The sequence below is a fragment of the Andrographis paniculata genome, unplaced genomic scaffold (assembly GCF_009805555.1).
Source record: "Andrographis paniculata isolate CXL003 unplaced genomic scaffold, ASM980555v1 Contig19END, whole genome shotgun sequence".
NCBI lineage: Eukaryota > Viridiplantae > Streptophyta > Magnoliopsida > Lamiales > Acanthaceae > Andrographis > Andrographis paniculata.
The window spans coordinates 262,595-286,350 of NW_026137479.1; the positions used below are offsets into that span (position 1 = coordinate 262,595).

General features: G+C 34.4%; 3 protein-coding genes and 1 long non-coding RNA gene across 37 annotated transcripts; 2 read left to right on the forward strand and 2 right to left on the reverse strand.

Annotated features, from left to right (window-relative positions):
• Window positions 1-300: 300 nt before the first annotated feature.
• Window positions 301-5,593, forward strand: LOC127242456 (ATPase 11, plasma membrane-type-like). 31 transcript variants are annotated; one of them, XR_007836822.1, is made up of 9 exons: window positions 301-1,266; window positions 1,377-1,583; window positions 1,946-2,014; window positions 2,179-2,946; window positions 3,163-3,207; window positions 3,297-3,379; window positions 3,858-4,068; window positions 4,245-4,377; window positions 4,453-4,684. XR_007836822.1 is itself a non-coding variant. In XM_051262008.1 (5 exons), coding segments are annotated over exons 1-4 (468 nt in total). In that variant the 5' UTR covers window positions 301-1,003; the 3' UTR covers window positions 1,986-2,014; window positions 2,179-3,589. The 31 variants fall into 31 exon arrangements, 1 of the variants encoding a protein (XP_051117965.1); XR_007836813.1 differs by having other exon boundaries at window positions 3,297-3,344; XR_007836810.1 differs by having other exon boundaries at window positions 2,179-2,712; window positions 2,825-2,946; window positions 3,163-3,344.
• Window positions 5,594-6,047: 454 nt separating this feature from the next.
• Window positions 6,048-11,162, reverse strand: LOC127242540 (uncharacterized). Of its 4 annotated transcripts, XR_007836841.1 has the most exons (5): window positions 9,041-11,162; window positions 8,727-8,798; window positions 8,083-8,620; window positions 6,737-6,876; window positions 6,048-6,667 (listed from the first exon to the last, which is right to left on the reverse strand). It is a non-coding gene; the product is annotated as an uncharacterized LOC127242540 (long non-coding RNA). The 4 variants fall into 4 exon arrangements; XR_007836840.1 differs by having other exon boundaries at window positions 6,049-6,876; window positions 8,572-8,620; XR_007836839.1 differs by having other exon boundaries at window positions 6,049-6,876.
• A 5,995-nt stretch (window positions 11,163-17,157) lies between these two features.
• LOC127244499 (transcription factor CYCLOIDEA-like) lies at window positions 17,158-18,691 on the forward strand. Its single transcript, XM_051265039.1, has 2 exons — window positions 17,158-18,432; window positions 18,546-18,691. Exons 1-2 carry the CDS (start codon window positions 17,378-17,380, stop codon window positions 18,562-18,564), a joined length of 1,074 nt encoding a protein of 357 aa, XP_051120996.1. The 5' UTR covers window positions 17,158-17,377; the 3' UTR covers window positions 18,565-18,691.
• A 2,838-nt stretch (window positions 18,692-21,529) lies between these two features.
• Window positions 21,530-23,512, reverse strand: LOC127243281 (transmembrane ascorbate ferrireductase 2-like). The gene is made up of 4 exons (XM_051263226.1): window positions 23,192-23,512; window positions 22,990-23,038; window positions 22,031-22,230; window positions 21,530-21,940 (listed from the first exon to the last, which is right to left on the reverse strand). Exons 1-4 carry the CDS (start codon window positions 23,495-23,497, stop codon window positions 21,635-21,637), a joined length of 861 nt encoding a protein of 286 aa, XP_051119183.1. The 5' UTR covers window positions 23,498-23,512; the 3' UTR covers window positions 21,530-21,634.
• Window positions 23,513-23,756: the final 244 nt, after the last annotated feature.

Here is a 23,756-nt window from a genome sequence, read left to right on the forward strand (position 1 = left end):
TATGCATATCATTTGAAAGAGCTATGCTGGAAATTAACTTTCCTGGGAGGCAGGGAACCAGCAGTGTAATGATTTCAATGAGTGGCTGGGGTGGGAGCCACGTCACTTTATTATCTTGTCACAACTGATTGAATATTTGATTATTCGTTCTTGATGCATTAATTGATTAATCAATTTTGGGTGTCAAAGAAATGATTTGATCATATGACGTAGACCTTGTATATGGCCCATATACTTATGCAGATATATATATAGAACTAGCTTGGTTGTTCATACTCAACTCCACATTATACCATAAGATAAAGACTCTCCTCATCCCTCCCCATTAATTAGTAGTAAGTTTCTTGATCGAGTCCAATATATATATGATGATAAAAAGAGGCAATGGTGGAGGATCCAATGGGAGTTCGAAAATAGGGAGATTTCTCAAGGAGCAGAGGGGAAGGCTTTACATAATTAAGAGATGCCTTGTCATGCTTATTTGCTCGCACCACGACCACGACCACGATTGACTCATTTCCCATTATATATATATATATATATTATTCATCAACATTATATCAATTTAATTTCTTGCATTCTTCAACCTGTGAATAATTAACTGGGGTGCTTGAGATTCCTCTTCTTCTTCTTCTTCTTGTTCTGGATGGATTACTGTGAACGCTTCTGTAATTTTTCAGTTTGGTTGGATTTTTTCTCAGTTTTGGATCATCATCATCATTAACTGTCTGATTCTATACATAGTCCACTTGCGACTCATGCTTCATTGTTGACTTGCCCGATTCCAACATTTCCCATATCCTATAATATATATATACACATATATACTTTTTTCCCCCAGTAAAATACACTAGGAAAAGTCTCAATTTCACAGTCTGTATTCGGTCTCGTTGTTAAGAATTTTTTATGCCAAGACATAAGAATGCGGCGGTAAGAGGCGCTAGACGGCGATGGCGATGGCGATGGCGACGGGCGACGGGCGACGGGCGACGAACCCTAGTCAATGTTTTCCCTATAAATCACGTTCCCAATTTCAATCCAATTGTGTTGAGAACCTAATTTCAATCCAATTATCTCGGAGTCTCTTCGTCTGTGGCTAGGTCTCGAAAACCCTTTTCCCGAGGGGAATGGTGGGGGCACGACAAAGGGGGAATTCCTTCCCGCTACGAAGGCCCCGGCGATGGAGCGTACTCATGTTCAACTGTCAAACAAGGTGAGATTGAAGCATTAAGCGTCGCAAATGGTGTTCATACCTTCATTGACAAGGTGAGTATATGCAATGAATAAACGGATTTGTTTTCTGAATTACATCTCGTTCTGTTTCTTTCTCGAAATACCACACTTTTCTCACAAACTGATGTTGCATGGCTTCGAAGGTCTTGATTGCGATTGTGAGTTTCTGCATATACTCTATTTCTGTGCGAATGGTGGTTGAGATCATTGTGATATATCCTATTCAGCACTGCACTTATTCTCCAGCAATGGGTAAGTTACTTGTGCTTATCAGTGGAGGAATTCCTGTTGCAATGCCAACCGTATTGGCTATTACCACGACAATTAGTTTCCATCGTCTGTCTCAAGAGGTAGAGTTCTACCCACTTTATGAGATCTACAATTATTTAGCTATAATTTTAGAATCTACTTTCTAGGTTACATTATTCGTTAGTTTCAGTTTTATTGTTAATATCTCGGAAGTGATGGCTAAAAGAATGACAACCATAGAAGAAATGGAAGGCATGGATGTGCTCTGCAGTGATAAAACTGGAACTTTGACACTGAAAAAAACTAGAGTGTTGAGAAATAATTATGAAGTCAAAACACTATCTGCGGTTAATATATGAAAATGAACTCAACTATTGAATCCTGTTTCGATATTTGAAATAACATTGTAGGTCTTTGCTAAAGGATTTGATCCAGATACCGTTGTTTTAATGATTGTGGGCAGTTCTCAGTTGGAAAATCAAGATGCCCTTGATGCAGCATGAATGGGGATGCTTGCTTTGACCCCAAGGAGGTATTTATGCCTTCCGTTAAATCTTCTATATTTTGTATATGATGTTGGCCTTTTGTATTTATTTTACATGATGTATCTCCGAATTTGACATTGTGAACCCCATATGGGGTAACCTTATTTCTATATTATTTTTCCCTCTGATACACAACATTTTCAAACAAAAGGCAAGGTCTGGAATTCAAGAAGTTCATTTCTTGCCGTTCAGTCCAACTGATAAGCGCACAGCTTCACATACATGTATAATACACCGAGCCAGCAAAGGTGCCTCTGAACGGGTACGCCGAACATCTATTAATTTTATGTTACTGCAATGCCCTCAAGTTGACTTGAATTGTCACAAATTTGGCTTTCCAGATAATAAAATATTGCATACAATAGATCTGATAAGACCATAAAGTTCAATCTGTCATTGATAAATTTGCTGAGCATGGAGTACACAATCACTTGGAGTTGCAGACCAGGTGAACTGATAATATTGTTAACTCGTAGTACAAAGTTTGATATTAAATTAAGACATGTCTGATCGTACGACATGGGAATTGGTTAATCTGCTCGAGGTTCCAAATGGAAGAAAAATGAATGCAGAAGGTCCATGGAAATTTATAGGACCCATGCCGTTTTTCCATCTCCAAAGCATGATAGTGCAGAGACCATTATAAGGGCCCTGAATCTTGGTGTAATTGTTAAAATGATAACTGGTGAGCATGTTATAGCTAAGGCTTTTGTATCTTAATTGATGCAAACTAGAAGATTGACACCCAGAGATTAATGAAACTCTATACATATGTAATGTGCTTTGGTTTGTAACAGGTAGCTAATTGTGCTATTTTTGTTGTCAAGGCTGCTGCTGCTGATCTAGCCTTCTCCAAACTCCAAACAACAGCAGCAAATCCAGTAGCTGAATATTCCTACCCAATTTAATAGTCTTTATGGTAATTCACTGGAGTCTAGAAAAGTTTTCACTCACTTTTATAATTCTCTGCTACTAGCATCTACAAAGTAGTAACTCTGTAGCATTATACTTTAGAACAACTGGACAAGTCACTCCAGCCTTTAATGAATGCCCTGCTTTGAAGCTCGATGCCCTTATCATTGTTGGTGTATCCCTTTTATTGTCCTTAGTATCGAAATTGATTGCATTGTTGCAGGTTCTTGAAGCTCAGTGCCCTTGTCAATTTTAGGGGCATTCCTTGGTATCATAATATGCTGCATTTTAATAGGTTCCAGTTCTTGGAATTTTCATATTTTGTGTTTGAATTGTGAGAAGTGACATGAAATGCAGATGCAGCACAACTTGCTGGGATATTGCAGAAAGAAAGTGCCTTGCAATGTAAATTCCTCGTAGTTAGATGATAGTATGAATTGGTATAGTTTTCCATTGTTGAACAACCGATATTATACTTAATATTGTTTCCTATATAGAAAATATACTCGCCCTTGAGGTTTTACCTACTTTGGCCATCCAGTTGTAAAGTAAACAATTTAATTTTCTTTTTATGTAGTAGTTTTACTAGCTGTTGGCATTCTTATAACTTTAAATGAGGTTTGTAATAAATACCCTTTTTCTTTCTTTCATTCCTTTTTCCTTTTATTCATTTTTGCACTTATACATTGCACTCTGCATCATATTTTTCGTTGTTTCTGTACATGACTATATTTTCCAATTCACCATTAGTTGATTTCATCTTAAATATCTGACCGATTTGAACATAGCATCCTGCACTAAAACATATTATCGAATTGAATTTCCTGAAGCTCTTGTTCTTGCCAGTTGCTACCCATTACTACACTATCTATGTTCAAGACATACTGTTTGATTAAGGAAAATCTATTATTCTTGCAGGTGATTCCTGCTGAAGAGGCTTACATCCAAGCTTATGCTATTTTGACATCACGAAAAATATGTGATGCAGTTCAAGCATTGCAAGGACCTCTTGTTGATCAGTTTTGCAGCAAATCATTGCCTCCTAACATGTTTTTCATTTCTTTATCTTTTCAGATAAAGATCATGGTGTCATCCTATGCCTTGGGGCTTGTTGGAAGCATTCTGAAGTGTACGCTCTCATGAAGATAATGAGCTTTATGTTTAATTTTTAAAATGCTCCACAAATGGATAATTGCATACTCTTCAAACCCTGTTGCCCAAAATAGATGCATGTTATGTATCTTGTGCATATTGATACTGTATAGTATTTTTGTTTGAGCCTAATACTGATTTTGTACCTTCCAGGAGATACATGGTTTGCTAAGGCAAGGTGTCTCTCCTGACAATATTTCTGCTCAGGTCTCCAGGGGCATCTTCACTGTTTATGCTATCTTTCATCGGGGAACATCTTAATGTCCACACAAATTTGTGCTGGAAGGTCTGATCTCCTCTGCTTACTGAACCTACCCACAAATTATTGAACTTCATTTCATTTTGATTCCTTTTATTGCAGTCCGGAAAGAGGGAGGAATAATGCATTAGCGGAAGTGGTGGTATATATGTCAAGGGTGTACTATCTTGCACGGTGGGTCGCTCTTTCAGGTAACTTCACTTCAGTATCAGACGAATTCATAATAATCGATGTCTTTGATTTCTTTCATATCTATTATATATCATTAAGGCGTGTCTATAACTACTTCAATTGATGGTGTAATAATAAATAAGATTAAGAACTTTTTTTTTAATACACTATTTACTAAAAGAGAAAGGGGATAATTGATTTTTTACGAATAAAAATGGCAAAAAAGAGATGAATTAGAGAGAAATATATATTTAGTATTCATTGTTCAGTGTGTAATTTTAAATTAAAACATTACATTTGAAAATATTTTTATGTTTAAAATCGGTCTAGGTCCATTCAGTCCAATAAATCCTATGATAAGCCAATTCAAGCACAATATTTTGACGGCTCGTTTTACACGCCCTCGCTCAGTACGGAGCCAGCAGGAGAATATGTTGTCGGTTAAAGCCCACACAGCCTAATGGCCCATAATAGCAGAAGCTCTATAAGCCACAAATATTTCAAGGCCCGGCCCATCGTGAAAGCCCTTCGCTCAGTTGGTCCATTGCAACAGGGCCACATGACGTGGTTCATGCCCATCAGACAAAACCACACGCAGTATCCCAGAATCCGACAGGATCATGTGCTGTCAACAAAGACCACTCCATACAATGTTTTGGCGGCACGGGCCTAAGAGGCCCAATATTGGTAGCATCAGCTTTTTGGGCCCAATTTGTTAAAAGCCCATTAATTACAGACCCATATTTGAGCCGACAAAGACACGTGTGTACTGACCTGTCCAACTGCTGTACGTGTTGTCTCTAAAAAACAGGCAGGACAACATGCTGTCGGCGCAGGTCACTAAGGCCCAATATATTGGCACAACAGTTTTTGGGCCCAAGTTGTAACGGTCAGGCCCATATCACTGGCCCATATTAAGCAGACAAAGTCACGTGTGTTACTGTAGATCTGTCCAACTGTTACACGTGCTGTCCCCAAAAAAGCAGGCAGGCCATTAAGGCCCAATGTAGCTTATCTTTTGGGCCTATCCAACCCAATATATTTATCAGTATCAGCTTTTTGAGGCCATATTCTAAAAGTCAGGCCCATATCACAAGCCCATATTTACGCCGACAAAGTCACGTGTGTGCGGCTGACCTGCTAACTACTGCACGTGTTGTCTCCAGAAAATAGACAGGATCACGTGCTGTCCATAAATCCCCAACGGTCACAAAATTTTGGCGGCGCAAGTCACTAAGGCCCAATATATTAGCAGCATCAAGTTTTTGGGCCCATATCTTAACTGTCAGGCCCATTTCACAAGCCCGTAGTTGAACCGACAATGTCACGTGTGGGCTGCAGACCTGTTGAATTGTTGCATGTGTTGTCTCTAAAAAACAGACAATATCACATGCTGTCCCCCAACGGTCACGTGGGTGCTACAGTCCTGTTTAACCGTTACACGTGTTGTCTCTAAAAAACAGACAGTATCACATGCTGTCCCCCAACGGTCACGTGTGTGCTACAGTCCTGTTTAACCGTTACACGTGTTGTCTCCTTAAAGCAGGCAAACAACTAAAGCCCAATATAGTATTATGTTTTAGGGCTACCAAGCCCAATTTATTGACAGCATCTGTTGCTGGGCCCATATTTTAACAGTCAGGCCCATATCACAGCCCATATTAGAGCCGACAAAGTCATGTTTGTGTTGTAGACCTGTCCAACTGTTGCACGTACTGTCTCCAAAAAAGCAGACAGGTCTGCAAATCGCTAAACAGTCGCATTGTTTTGCTGGGCACGCCACTGAGGCCCAAGTATTTTGGTTTTGGGCTCTATCAGCTCCACATTATTAACAAAAGAACCCATAGATGATAGATGGCCTGCTGTGAGTCATGTGCCAAAAAGGCCAGGTGTTTGTCCAACAACTTCGGACATATCCATGTGTATCCGAAATCAGACATGACCACCTGCTGTTCAGTGTATCAGGTCCATATCTTTTGGTGATTCAACCTGTTTGTCCCTATATTATACAACAGCTAAGCCTACTACTGCCGGTCCTGAGCAGACCACGTGTACGTGTGTCAAGGTCAAACGACTTCCACGTGCTGTTTTCCACAATCGGACAGGCTTTAATGTTGACTGCTTGGGCTTAATATAACAGAAAGGCCTATAAAACAGGACAATCTGAGCCCAGTTCAACATAGCCCAATTTTATTGACAATGGCTGAGCCCATACAGAAGGGTATCGTGCAGTGCAATCGGTCTTGAGCCGACAATGCCACATGCATGCTCATCAGCCCCATCCGCCCACGTGCTGCTTCTCAGATTCCACTTTTGGCCCACTTTCATGCAGCCCAATATTTTGATGCTACAGTCCTTACAAAACACAATCGAGCTCAATATAACGCGGTCAATATCTAGGCCTGTCAATTAGACCCGCCCCGAACCGGATCCGAAACCTTATATTGATTGGATCCATATCCTAACCTGAATCCATTTTATATGATTCATGATCCAGATGTTTTTATGTCTTATTATTTATCAATATATTTGTAGTGTTAACTAGTTTAAATTCTCTTTGAAATTAGGAACTTAGTTTGAATTAAGTAATTTTTTTATATTTAAGACCATCTCCAACTCATAACTATAACTCTATAGCTCTAGAGTACATTTCTCCATTGCCGGGTCTGCTATCTCCAATGATACCCTCTACTTTTGCAAGTCTCTACTCCAACCATACTCCAACCATAACCTTTATTTTTGCTGGTTTCATTTTTTAGAGGTTAAAAAATATTCTTTTATATTTTATTTTGCATAATTTTTAAAATTAATATTTTTAATTAATATTTTAATATTATGCTGATAAATTGTATTTATTAATATATATTTAAATTAAAGCATAAAAATAATAAACTTAAAACAAAATAAAAAAAGAATAAAATAAATAAAATATAAAAATATAAACAAAATTGTTGATAATATTTAAAAATTAAAAATTAAATAAATATAAAAAGGAATAAATAACAGCATAAATAAATAGATAATATTAAAAAATAGGTAATTATATAAATAAATAGATAATTATAATAAAAAAAAAATGAAAAAATTCACCCGCTGATTCCAGCGGGTGAATTCTGCAATTGTGTTGGAGCAGTTTTTTCTCCCCAGCCTGTAGCAAAAATAGAGGAAATCCTCTTCCGTTGGAGACGGTCTAAATTGAAAAATAATAGTAATTAAATTTAATTGTCTAATTTTTAACCATGCATTGCTTCGAACCAAAATACAAACACAACTTGCTGAATATTTAGACCCGAAACCGGATTGAGCCGACCCGGATCCAACGGAACCGGTTCCGGTCAACATTTTTTAGTTCCGGCGAACCGGTTCCGGATACGGATGTAGTGAGAGTTCGGGTTCGGATCCGGACTGGACCCGACCCGTTGGCAGTGCTGTGACAACATCCACGGCCCCTCTCTATCCCCAAATTAGCCCCCCAAGGCCAAAACCCTTGACAAAATACAGTGATGACAACTTCACTAAAACGAACAAAAGGGAGGAAAAAGATTACCGAAAACTACTTACTCACGGCGGCAACAACACCAAGCAGTTGACTTGCCGTGAAACTCGGTGGAACTCCAATGCCTCCACGGAGTCAGGAGGAAGGAGAACGAAACAGCCTTAAACCTCACAATCGCGAGAGAAGAATAAAGTAAAGGAATGGGGGTGGAGAGAGGAGTATGGGAAAACCCTTTTCTAGAAAGAGATTTTGCGTATTATGGTGGAGGCGCATACAGGCACCCACTATATATACTTAGGTTAATGTTGAATCCAATGGCTCAGATAAACCCTAAGATCTAACGGTGGATGGTGGCACTGGCTAGACCAGTAAATGGTCACATGAATATTGGGCTCGAGACACAAATATTGGTTTTGGATTTAAGCCTAAAAAATTATCATTGGCCCATTATTAATCGGCAAAGTAACTAAACTAGCTTTTTTTAAAAGCATATTTCAGAAAGAGTAGAACCACCATGGAGAATAGAAAGAGAGAGAAAGATGAGATAATCTAACCATATATGATCGAGCTCTCTTTTCATATCCTCTCCGCCTCTCCAAAGGACTGTTCACACACAACGTTAAATAAGGTACTCCAGAAATACAAATGGTAGCCATATCATCCAATAAGCTGTTAATGTATATGACTGGATAAGTCGATAATCACTCACCTCCATAGTTTTCTTGACCTGGGCTTCAGAATATAATTGTTTCCCCAGAAGTTGGAAACCAACTCTCTACATCTACAGCGACATAGGCATATAATCACATTAAAACTTCGATGGCAATAATGTTCCAACTCGATAGCCAAATAAACTAACGAATGCCATTTGAGTTTTTACCCTTTGTAAAGACACAAATGAGAAGCATCAGAATAGCAATGACAGAACAAAAGTAAATCCCACAATAAGAATAACACAAATCTTCTTAATTTAGTGATGTGTGATGAAAAAAGTAATGTAGATGTTCATGGAAAGTCATTTACCAAAGGCATGCTCAGTTCTGCCTCACCCGACCCCAGCAATCTTGAACAGTACAAAACGAGCTTGGTAAATGCATCAAATAATACCAGATGTTCAGGAGTATGGCAGCATTGAAATTCACTAATCACTATGATTATTAACTACTAAAAGAGCAAGATTTCTCTTTTCTTCTTCACTTTGTATTTAGTTAAGGGTGAAAAAAATAAAAAATGATCCAGAGATTGGGAAAATCTCAACGTGAATTCAGAAGTCCTCATACATGTCAGACTGATAGTTCATATGATAATATGCAAGGTATTCATAGTAAAAACTGCAGGGAACCTTGTACAAGGAAATCACTCAAGTGCGTATAACTATAACAAACCCATACAAGAGGAGCATGTCATAGGCTACTAGAACAGATAATCATAGGAAGAGAAATAGAAAAAAATAATGGCTATGCATTGAAGTGCAACAAAAGGAGCATCCAAAAGAACATCACACAACTTGTCCAACTATTTGTATTCCATCCGGTGAAGCAGAGAGAACTTAGAACTATGGCAAAAGTGAAACAACAATGAAATGCACAAAGGCTTATTAAAGCATCAGCCATTAGCCAAAAAGCTAAAGCTCTGTGAGTTTAAATGACATATGATTGAAAAAAAAAAATGATTAGATAGCCTGACATGCCCCAAACGGGTTTCCTCAGTTGTGAAACAAATAAAACTAAAACCAAGAACATCAATTATTATGAATTCCCCTAATAATAAAGTCACCTGAAAGCATGACCCCATTAAGATAGGCAATGTGCTCCGTAAACGGCCAATAAGCAAATTTCTTAATCCAGTTGTCTTATCGAGAAAAACACAATAATGTGAATACATGATAATGACAAACCCGTAAGTATAATCAAGTCCTATATAATTAGAAATACGCCCCCAAATTTATGGTGACGGCCACTTTATGCAAAGACACAAAATGAGAAGTACAAATAGTAACAAAAGGAAAAGGAAATGATGAAGTTTGAATGCAACAGTTAACACAAGCAAAGAAAGATGATAGCAGGAATTCAATCAACACCAGATGCCCATGTAGACACACCATGACTTACAGATCCATCTAGTTGAACAAATTTTGGTTTAGGTGCACAGAAAAACCACATATATATCAGAGTAGGCAACATACAAAACATGCAAATATTTTGGACATGGGGCCTAAAGGGTATGCAGTTAGCCCTCAGGCAAATAGGTTGATGCCATGATGAATATATTGAAAAAAAGAAACATGTCAGGACAAAATGAGTGGCTCAAAAGCTGACAAAAAAGGGCTCCTAGACTCCTAGTAGTATCTACCTTTGTTTGATAAGACAATGATAGCCAAAATTGGGTAAATGCAGAGTAACAAAAAACAAATCAAACGCACCTAAGAAATCCTCCCCAACAAGTGAAAATAATAATAAGCAAAACAAGTGAGGAATTAAATTCAATTTTTTGAACAGGCAGAGTGAAGTAGGCGATACAACAGCCCCAATCAGCGCTTAAAGAAAGGAAATCTTCAGCAGGGAAACCAGCTAGCCTGTCGAATTTGAAAGCAATTAACACAGAATGCGTATTGAATAACAAGATATTATGAGTCAACCCCCGGTACTCTCCTCTTCATTCACCGCCTCAAATTGATCCCCAAAATATGCCAGATTGGAACCGAATATCAGAAAACCCCTCTTTGTTCAAACAACGATGAAACCATTGAATACTCGCCCATTTGATACAAAGATCAGAGGGCACAGGTTTATAAGCACTTCAAAAAACGTTTATATTTGAAATCACAAAAACTAAATATCACAATCTTTCAATTTCAGTGTCAGATCAAGTGGTGACTGTGAACTTGTCGCTCAGACAATCCTTATAGAGAGATCTAGTTCAAAACACACAGAGACAAGCTTATAAACAACCGAAAATGGAAGCGAAATGCCAAATGGTTTGATCCAAATCTAAAAGTCGAACAAAAAAATCTCTCTCCTTTTGCCAATCTCGGTGCAAGGCCTCGCACCATGCTTCATTGCTTGCTTGTCCGATTCCAACATTCCCACATCCTATATATCCCTTCTTTTTATTTTCCCCCAATAAAATACACCAGGAAAAGTCCCAATTTTATCTAAGTAATTGTACCCTAACCCACCTCTTTGAACTGGTTTATTATTATTATTATTATTATTATTATTATTATTATTATTATTAAATAATATATAATAGATCAATTGAAAACATTAATTATTATCCATTCACTCTGCAGGGTGTGGAAGAAAAATACCTAAAAGCCCACTATTCAGTCAATCTACACTCATTTATGTAGGCTCGTCAGGCCTTGAAATTTGGGCCTTATACCACAAATTCGGCCCAAAATGTAATTGCTTTAAATTTATAAGCTTATTGATCTCTTTGTTGCAAACTTGCCATTAAATTTGTTCCATGTATTTATGAAACTTATTAATTTCTATGAAAATGATCACAATTGAGTGCTAAAAAATTAGCACCCTAAAAATTATATGAAGTTACGTTCCACATACCAAATTGTAGCAAACTTCATTTAGTCGTAAAATTCCCTCATCCATTGAATATATATATATATATATATATAAGTTAAAATAATAAAGAACGTAATAATTCACTGATATATAGTTGTAGTTACAATGTCGATTGTGGATCAAAGAGCACATTATAATGATATACATAATATATAATTAGTACTGAACTGTGTTATCGGCTGTATTGTGAGTTATATTACATATTGTATTAATTATATTACAAATTATATGCATTGAAATTAAAGGTGATATATATTGCATTAACCATTACAATCTTATGGTAGTTTCGAATATAATATGTACTATGTGTGGTTTAACTTTTTTTTTTTTTTTTTCCCAGCACAATGTTAAAAATAATAAATAAATATAGTAACAGTTATTATATACTTTTTTTCCTCTCACATATCGTGTTCATATTTTTATTTATGTATATCTTATGTCATTTTCTTTTTGAAAAAGAATATACATTTTAATATCATATTTAATTTTTTTAATTTATAGTTTTTAAAATTGTAATTAAATTAAATAGTTATATTAATTTTATTTTATAATTATTTTTTTAATACATTTTTAATTATTTACTAATTATATTTTTTTTTAAAATTTTTGTGTAGACACGATAGCCGGATCAGAAAGGTAGTATATTGAGCTAAAAAATAGGTAGCATATACGAACCAACAAGATTATTTAAAATTCTTGTGCATATATACTACACAAGAATTGATTCATTTAACTACGAACAATAAATTATTATTAATATGCAAATTCAAGTCTCATATTGAAAAAATTATAAGTCACATTTTATAAATTTTACATATAATTACAGTAGTATAAATTTTTTTAGAAAAAATTAAAAATAATTTCGTATATACAAACTCAATTTAAAGCGGATAATATCATACAAGTTTTGAGTTTACCCATTATAACAATTATTATTTAAGGTTAGGTAGATTATTAGGTACCATTCAATAAAAGGTGACACTACATTCCATTTTTCTTTACATGTTTCTTTGCCGGAGGATAATTTACATATAATATATATATATATATATATCTGCGTGTGTGTAAAAGTTATTTGGGAATTTATTGTTGTATACATTTGCTCGACAAGTGACATTCAATTTTTAAGGCCATTGTGGAATCCGTAGCATCACGAAATGACACCACTTTGGATTTATCCCAAATCGAATTAAATACACATATTTATATAATATGGATCAAATAGTTAATATTGAATAATTATATGATACTTAAAAAAACAAAAAAGTGTTTAATATAATATTTTTTTAAAAAAAATATTTTTAATTAATAATATCAAAACTACCTAACCTTAGGTTTTTAATACTCCATTTAACAATAAAAGTTAAAAGGAGTAAATATATATAGCGTGCTTGACTGTGTTTCATTCCACAGCAAGAGTAGTCTTTTTAGATAATTTGGATCGATAATGTTTAATTTAAAATTTGTATTTAAGTAATATTTATATAATATTTTGTGAGCGAAAAAAAAATAAAAAATATAAAAGATTCAAGCATAGTAAGAACAATTTTAAAAAATATATAAAAAAACACCCTTTCGTATTATATAAATTAGATTAACATTTTTTTTTCAAAAAATGGCATTTAAAAATACTTTGTATTTTGTTCGAAACACATTTTCATTCATGCCGTTCTATACTTTTTAAGATATTAAATGCTTCGTGTCATTTTTTTTTCTTTTTTTTTTAATAGTTGAGTATTAATATGAAATATTTAATTGTAAAAATTTTGAATTTTTTAAATATCAAAATATTATGTATAAAATTATTCTGACAAGGTGGCCAATTATACTTCACAATATGGTCATGACTTGAGGTAAAAGGATTGACGTGACCATGATTTATTATTATTATTATTATTATTATTATTATCATTGTATGGTGTCTATTGGGGGACACGAATATGATATGATTTAAAGTTAATGCATGCCAGGGTACATCTCAAAAAGCTAATAATAATAATAATAATAATATATAACTGCAAACAAAAGTTTATGAAAGGGACTTCTTCGTTGGCTTCTTGCACTATTTCCTTTCTACTATATTCTAACTAATTCATAATGTATGTTTCTTTAGCCGATTTTATCTGAATTTTACTATTTGATCTCTACGTTTTCTAAAAAAATATATTTTTTTCTTTCACAAAATATTTCATCAAATATTATTTTTATACCAAACTCAAAACAATTTTTTTTCCAAACTCGTCAAAAGAAACGCAACTAAACAATGACCTCAAACTAAACAATGTCACAATTTCTAATAACTAAAGAGCGTTTGCTTGTAAGATTTGAATTTCGAATAATAAAAATTTAAATTCAAATAATTATTTAATATAATTTAAATATATATTGACATTATGAAATTAAATTTTAGTATAATATAATATAATAAATACCAAATAAATATTTAAATTTAATATTTTTTTAAAAATAAAAATAAAAAATAGTAAAACCCTATATGAAACCCTAGAATCATACACAACCTAAAAATTTGTTTATTGTAATTTAAAATTGATTTGAAATGCTATATTGATTTAAATTTTTGTTTAAATAGTATTATAATATACATAATAAAAGAAAATTATATATTTTTATTCAAAATCGTACAAGATTAATTGTATTGAGTTTAATTTAAAATACTAAAAGAAAAAAAAAATTCTAAAATCAACAACACTTTGTTGATATCACTTTTGTTATATAAGAGGAAACACATACTTTATATAATTTTTATTCTATAATTAATTTTGTGGTAATATATATATATATATATATATTTCATTCTTATTCTTATGTATTCTTATTGTGTTAAAATTTTGTAAGAGAATCTGCAGGGTAGTTGATGGGCTTCTATAAGAGTGGATCATATATAGACATTTACCTTTGCTTTTTTCCACTTAATAATGTAAATTAGTTGTATAACATATATTTAGAATATATTTCTATTAAAATGATTGAAATATCATGCATGGAATATATATTATTGGAGTTGTTTTAATGTTATTTAACATTCAACACCTTTAATATATTCAACATGGTCACAAGTCCAACCCTACACCTATTTTTACATTGACCATATTCAGCATTTGTATACAATAAATCAGTATTTGTATATCAGTATTATATAACTACACTCAATATATGTATTTATACAAATAAAGATATATATATATATATGTATATATAATATTTTTAAAATTTAAAAGTATTGATTTAATTTTTATTTCACCCTTAATAAAATTATATCTCATAGATGAAACCAACTTATTAAACCACTAATTCATCTTCATTTATTATATATATATAATAAAAATATGATCAATAGCATATAAAAGTATAAATGACTATCAAAAGTACTTATTTAGATACGAGAGAGATGATTTAAATTTGAACATAAAAAGTAAAAAAAAAAAAATGTATGCACAGTTGAAAGGTTATATTTGTGTAGAATAGTACAGACCTAATTATATTTTATCTGTGTGCAGGTTCGAACATTAGGGAACCAATACATGTGATCTATATATAGAGAGATCATTCAGAACAGTACAGTAAAAAACATCCAACAAAACATTCTGACTTGGAGCATGCACCAAAATAATATTAACAGTAATTAATAATTACAAATATTTTTACAAACACACACACATATATATATATATATACACACAAAATATTTTTAGCATGTTTGACATGTATTTATATTTAAATAAGAGCTCAATATGATTTTTTATTAAAGAAAATAATACATCTATATAGAAATTTAGATATTTTTAATAAATAATTTAAAAATATATATAGTGAGAGAATGAGAACAAATCCTTTAATTATTAATCCTGGACTTATTAGGGTTTGTTAAGTGGTGCTTTGGAATTATGTGTTTTTATTATTATATTTTTTAATATTAAAATTTTGAATGAAAAATAAGATATCTTGACATTATTGTTGTAATATTTTAATTGAATATAATTTTTTTATAAAAAAATAAATAAATTGATAAATGATACAAAAAAATAATTGCAAAGTCTAATATATGGTCTTCTGTTCTGAAAAAAACATGGTACTATGAACAGTGGAGGAGCTGTTCTTCTTCTTTGAGGGTTTTGCCTCTGGATCACAACCACCTGTTTTTCTATCAAAAAATTCTATTCCTCAAGCTATTTCCACACTTACACACAGACAATATGTATATCTATCTGTATGATTGAGTGTATATATTTGTGATGGGGGAACTTCCTTACCATGGATGATATATTCTGCAGCTGCTCTTGAAGCTTCTGTGGCTGTCGTCTTCAACCAGAGAAACTTAAACTGAAATATTATCGATTGTAAATGTTAGTTAATTATGTTTCGAAATAGTTAAAAGAGTTCTTGTAAATTCTTGAAAATGACCCAATACTAAATGATAAAACCCACCTCCTCCGAATCACCTCCCTCCCTCAAAAAGAAAAGAAACAAAAAAGGACCATGATCACAATCACAGAAACCCCAATTCAAGAACTAGGGTTTCCAATGCAACCTGCAAGTATAAATCACTGTACACAAAACCCTAGTTCCCAAATTGCTCCAATTACTTCTTACTACAAAAAGCCAATTACCAAGTCCACAGAACCTGAAAAAACCTTAAGGTTGCCACAAGATTGCAAGATTGAGGACAGATCGAGCCAAAGGGGAAGCTATTTTCAGAGGTACAGAAGGATAGAAAATAAAAGTAGATCGAAGCAGAAGCAAAGAGATAGAGATTGGATCAGAGAAAAGAGAAGGGGGGAGTGATGGAGTGAATGGTGACAGGGCATACTGATACTGTAAATGGTGTGGGAGGAGGAGAGTCGTGAAGAAGAGGACACGATGAGAGTGGGCCCCACCAAGAAAAGCAAATGGCAATGGAGTAAATTAACTTAGCTTGTCCATTGCGTAGGGTTATAGATAAAAGGTACGTATACTATACTATAGTATAGACTCATTGTAATACCACAGTCGTCCTCTCTAATTCAGCACTTAAATACGCAGATACATATACATACATGTATATCATCGTCTATAGCTTTAGCTTTAGCTTTTGCCCTAGCCACTCACTACACATGCAGGCGTCGCCCCACCCCTGCAAAACCACCACTAACCCATCACTACTTATATATTAATCAAACCCTAATTACTCTACACACATACAAACTCAATGGATTTTGGAATTGAATTAATTTAGGGGTTTTTTGACCTATTTGTAATGACACTTAATTAGGTCAATTAATTGCACCACTGTATCAAGCTGTAGCTTAATTAATTCATTTTGGAATTAATCATATAAGAAGATGAATATGTAAAGAACAAGATGAGGAAGAATTTTTTTTTCTTTAACCAATGAGATACCCTCATTTAGTTCATCCAAGCAGCTTATATTTGGAGTGAGAAAAAAAAAAAAGAAAAAAGTAGTGTACGAAAACTTTTCCTCTCCTGAAACTCTTTCCTTTTCATCATTTTAATTCCTTACTCCCATTTTTAACCTCACTGTCCGTCTCCAATCTTTCCATGTAAATGCTGTCGATCCATCAAGAACATGATTTTAAGGATGAGGTTTTGCCCTCTTGCAGACTTCCTCTTCCTTGAGAAAAGAAGTGCTTTCTTTTTTTCTTTTTTTTTTCAAATTGATTGGATAATTAATTACGGTTTGATTTGATGTAGAAAGTTCATAGAGCGTTCGACTTTTCGATCCCTTTTGTGTGTCTGTGTTGGAATTAAGATTTCTACGATGAGCAAGAGCACATATTTTCTTCCTCAGGATTGTTGCAATTCCGAGGTTGACCTCAACGCCATCGAAGCATTGGTTCATCGACAGTATCAGGAGATGTTATGGGGGCATCATCATCTTCATCTTCATCATTTAGGAGGTGAATCAGATTTGCCGAGTCGAGATCTTGGTGACCTAAATGGAGATCTTGGAGCTCCTAATTCCATGGCCAACGTTAACGCAGCAGCATCTCTGCAGACAAAACCAACGGTTAAAAAGGACAGACACAGCAAAATATTCACTTCCCAAGGACCCAGGGACCGGAGAGTACGTCTCTCCATAGACATTGCACGGAAGTTCTTCGATCTTCAAGAAATGCTAGGTTTCGACAAGCCCAGCAAAACCCTCGATTGGCTGCTCACCAAATCGAAAGCAGCCATTAAAGAGCTCGTGCATACCAAGCAGAAAGGCAGCGGTTCTGATTGCAATGAAGCTTCTGAAGAAGGCGACGAGGAGGAGGACGCCATTGAAACACTGAACAAGAACTCGTCAGGACCGAATTCGAGGAAGAAATCCTCCACCCATTGTCGAAAATCGAAGGATCAGATGCAGCAACAGGAGGCACATAATGCGAAGGAATCGAGAGCCAAAGCCAGAGCAAGAGCTAGGGAAAGAACAAGGGAGAAAATGTGCTTGAAGCAGCAGCTAAGTGGATCCAGTTCAGATTTGAATCCCTTCCAACGTAGGGAAAATAATCGATTCGAAGATTTCCAATTATCTGCTGCAGGTTCGAGTAGCAACAACCTTTCCTCCATTTTTGATCCAAATTCGGGACTTTGTGACCCCATCCTCAATTGTGCCCTACCCAATAATCAAGAAATCCAAAGGAAGACGAAGAACAACCCTTCGATTTTGGGGCTGCATCAAAACCTAATTTTTTCAAATGATTTCAGTTCTTCAAGCTACAACAGTATCCCATCTGATGTTAATGCTTCTGAGAATTGGGATTTATGTAGCTTTACCTCACAATCCACCATGCCTGCCGTTTGGGATGATCACCACAACTTCATCCAAAGGTAATTATAATTATATATATATATATATATATACATACACATATATTTGTCATATAGAAAGTGACTTTCCAGTTTCCAATATTATAAATTATATCGATCATCTTCATCTACAGGACTTCAAGCGGCCAATAGGAAGCCACAGGACTATTTGTTGCTGATCACCAGAAGAACATGTAAGTTTTGCTACCTACCTTATACTTGAGCAACCTTAAAATGTGTGAGGATGTAATATTATTAATTATATTATCATTCATGCTTTGGAATTAACTGCCTGCCTGCCTACATAGAGTGCTGCCATGAATGGTAATATATAGATCATGTTTGTACTGTTTGTGCACCCCTCATATCATATCTTCTCAAATCTCAATTTGTTTCGGGTCAAGATAACATGAATTTCTGTAAGACCAATGGGCATAGCCTAAACACTACAGTCCATGTTTTGATGAGTGATTTTCAACTTGTCTTGATCAATTCAATCCAATGTAATTCTGAATTTGATGCAGGATATAAATTCGTTTGTATTTAATTGATAGACTAGCATAATAAATATATATTGAAATACATACATACACACATATATATATATATCAGAAATGAAAGCAGATATGAACCAAAGGGGTTACATCGATCAGATCATAAAGGCTTCACTTAAAAAGGCTAACATTTGTGAAAATATATCAACTTCAAATCAAATCGGAGAGCCAATTGTCTGTTAAGCCTAGAGAGTATTGCAAATAAATAAAAGCTGCCTCTGTAGCACAATGATTCGAGAGACACGGCTAGCTACTCTTCTGTGTGTATATATATAGTATATATATATATATATATCAAGTTATTACATTGCAAATATACATTGGATTAGTAATGTATGTTAGGATCACAATCAATCAAATGATGTTTGTAATTTTATTTTAATTTAATTTACGTGTATGACTTTTCATTGAAAGAAACATGCTAGCTAACCATCACAAACATGTTTAACTGTTCATGTTTCTACATCAAATCAATTTCCTTATAAAGATTCAAATATTATCAACAAATTTATTGCCTATATAGTGGGTTTTGTATATCCATTTGTTAAAAAGGCCAAGTCCCATGACTGTACTTATCTGCTAAAAAAAAAAAGATATAGCCCAAGCAGACATGCATGTTCAATTAATAGCTAGTTTCCTGCAACATCATTGGAGTCAAATTAAAGAACCACTTTTTATTGCTGCTAGCTACCCTTATAATATTGGGACAATAATTAAATAGCCTAATTTTGAACAGTACTTATTCCAGTGACCAACTAAAATTTATTAAATCAGCTAAACATAAACATAATAATAATAATAATAATAATAATAAAGGTACGTACTTACAGAAAATAATATATGATGAATTTGCAGGAAAAGATTTGACGTGTTTGTGTGATAATTTCAGCCATTTAATTATTATATGCCTAGCTAGTCATGGGTATAGAGTAGTCGAGTCAAGATATAATTTATATATATACACTTATTTATCTAATGTTTAAATATTTTACACACATATATATATATATGGCCCTTGATATCTTAAATAATCAATTTAACTAATTTACCTTTATTTTTTCCTTGGTGTGTACAAAATAAAACTTGATAGAGTATCTAATGTTAATAAAAATTCTTCTCTTCAACTCTTCCATTCACCTGGTAAAGAGAAGAATTATTTATATAAAATATATATACAATAATAAATAAAATAAATAAAGAACCCTCAAAGATCCAATCGATACTTAATGCAGTTTTGGCTAATCAGCCCAAAATATTAATAAATCTAGAAGTTTTTGAGTAAAAAAAAAAAAAAAAAAAAAAAGGAGGATCAGTTGAGTTAGTTTTGTATAAATAAAGAAAATCTCACATCTTGGACTAAAACTGCAAATAGTTACAGTAAATTTCCTACCATGGCTGCTGCAGGAAAGGAAATTGACCATATGCACATTCTTTCTTTCTTTCTGGGATTGAATTAGATAGATAGATGTATATACATATATATTAAAATACTATATGACGAAGGAGGGACAGAAACTGCAGAACAAGGCCACTTATTTATACTAGGAAAAAATAAAAAGCCCTAGCTAGATATATATACATATAGATTTTATATATGTGTATATATATGGATGTGTTAAGATATAGAAGCCAAAATAGAACCTAGCTAGCTAGTGAGCAGCTATACATTTGTTTATATTTTTGGGCACAATTAACATGATGATTGTATTGTATGATTTGTTACATGGAGCCCTGTGTCAAAATTTTAGATAGTTTGTTCATTTAATATGTATATGCACACATACCTCTTATCAATCATAATTCAAGAATGTGGTGATGAACGTATTTAATTATATCACTGTTTCGAAGTACACTTATTAATAACCCTAGCTATCAAATTTAGGGAAATAATTAATACTGGCTTGGTATTACACACAGAGAGAGAGAGAGAGAGAGAGAGAAGGGACATCAAAGAGTGTATTAAGGTTGATGCAGAGATATGTTGGCTCCCAGAAAATCTTGAATTATAATATTTAATTTAATTGTGTTCATGCTCCTTCTGTGGCTCTCAATCACAGAAAATATAGTTGTACATACACTCTTTTATGGTAAATAAATTAAATCCAGAATAGGGTTTTGGGATCAAGTATTATTATATTCCATTGAGAACTATCATGCATATATATATATAATCCTAGAATATTTATTATACATTATTCAAAATTGCATGCAATTTCCTCTAGGAATAGTCACAAGTCCCACTGATAAGAGTACTTTACTATGCATTAAATTCCTTGATGTGTATATAGATAGTCTGCAATTCCCAAATGAAATTAAATAGATTGTACCAATATCCTAATTGTCGAACAATTTTGTTACATTATTTCATTTAATGAAGAGTGCTGATGCTGAAAAGGAACCAATTAAGAAGAGCCTGCCTGCCTGATTAAATCAAGAGTTCATTTTAATTCATGCCACTTTCACTTTGGGCCAGTTCTCATTGGGCCCATTGGACTCAAGAATTTAGGCCCAACCCAAATAGTAACAAAGTGTACAGATAGAGAGAGAGAGTAGACTGCACAACGTAATGCTGATTATGTTTAACTGACGTATGGTTATGAATGTTCTTCAATCAATTGCAGTATATGTATAAAAAGCTTACAATGTCTCAACAATGGAGTTTGATGCAGCTATTCTGCTATTCCTCTGTGAGGATCACCTTTTCCATAGACAGGAGAAACAACCCCAAGAACCACAAATCCCGCCAACCCGACGATCAACACTCCCAACGAATTCACCAGCAACGCCTCAGCCGAGTAGCGCGAAATTACTTTACCCGTCTGAAGAAACGTCATCTTCTCCAGAAACCCCGTGGTGCAAGTCGCCACTGCAAGCACGTAGATATAAACACCGAAGAATACATGCCATGGCAATAGGCCAGCTCGACTATTTCTTGATCCTCCAGGGTACCAGAAAGTCGTGAATCCAGCAGCCCACTATACGGCGAAACCAACAATACTTCAATTGGCGAAGCTACAAGGCTGCTAGATTTATGGGCAGAAGGACATTTTATGAAAAACAATTACCTGAACTCCAAATAAAGAAAGACAGGCCAGGCCGAGCCACGAATGGAGGCTATAGAAGTTATCGATCCCTTTGTCAATATGGAACTTCCACGCAGCCCATAGTCCAATGATGCTCAGACAAAAAGCTAGTGACTGCAGGAGAAGATGAACTAACTTCTTGTAGTTCTTTGTTCCCGATACAGTCTTGTACGCTAGGATCGCTGAAAAAAATCATACCAAGTTACAACATAGTCCTACTATATAATAAAAAATGTCTGCGTATTCACATTCTGACAAACACAACTCCCACATTAGATCAAGATCCAAACACGCAGCAGGGGCAATTGGATTCATCCATTACAGTGCGCACGAAGTATGAATGCCTAGTCGAATGTCCAATTGTTTAGCATTGGTTCTTGATCTATAAACCATTACCGAGGAAAAAAGACCCAATCCCTAAATTTGGCTTGTTTCTAATGTAATATCAGTTACAGAGACAACACCATTGAACACAGCATTTATTAGTAGTTTCGATTGTTCTATTGATTACCGAGACATCATCTCCCCGCTTACCGAGATGATGGATAGGAACAGAATTATGATTCTTTTGGGTGCTAAATAAACTTGAAACATTATCCAACCAAGCCAAGATGGCATTAAGAAACAATGAACTAATGTTAACCACAGGTCAAAATGCAAGCAAATACTTCTCAAGAACAAAAGAAGTCGGCTTTTTGTTACGAAAGCACAAGATTGCTTTCAGAAAGGCATATGGAGAAAGAGCTAAGTTTTTGGTGATCTTAAGGTAACAATACACATTGATCCCCACTGTTTCAGTTTCCTAACAAATCTTAAATCAATAACATGTGGATCTTAATCACAATTCATCTGAAGAGGAAGACGTGATGGCCTAAAAACATTAGAATTTAGTTTAGAATCCGAAATAACAGAACGCATTTGTTGCTTCAAATTTTTCATACCTTCGCCATTCAGAAGCACGAGGCCACTCAGCATCAACACAGGATGAACCTGAAAACAAACACAGTTTACCACGCTTTAATTCATCATTTATGTAAAAGGATATGTTCCATTCCCAAAACACAAAAGAAAGTCAAAATTAGAAGTCTGGAAAACCTCCGAGCCAAATATGTAAAAAGAAAGAAGAACAGGGGAGGAATTTACGTTGAAAATGAGATCCTTGTTCTCGGATACGAGAGCCAATCCGCCTCTGTAATGCACAGTCCATACAAGAACCAGTGCAGCCACAGCAATTCCTAGGGCTCTCACCACTGCGAAGATCGGGAATCGCACCACCGGCACCGCCATTAGAAAACCCCCGGAAAGGAGAGGAAATCGATCGAGCGGGTCGATTCGATTGGACGAACAAGGGAGCGTCGAAAAGGGTTTTGAATCTGTAGCATCAGATGTCCGCCAAGAAAAGAAGAGAATCGATTTGCCCTTCAAGTTTGACCTGAAAGAAAGATCCATCCAAACCACTGTAGCACTAAAGAACAATTATAACATAGAAACGATGACCAATTTGTTTTATTTTATTTTTTTATAAAAAAATGTAATTTTGAAAAACCCATCCCATGCCATCTATAGAAACAAATAAATAGCTATAGAAACAAGTTTTGCCTATTTAGAGGCTCAATTCAAATACAGGAGGAGTTTACACAAGAAATTACAGTCGAAACATGTAAGAAGTCTGCACTCATCATCATCATCAAACTATCGTCTGTCAAAC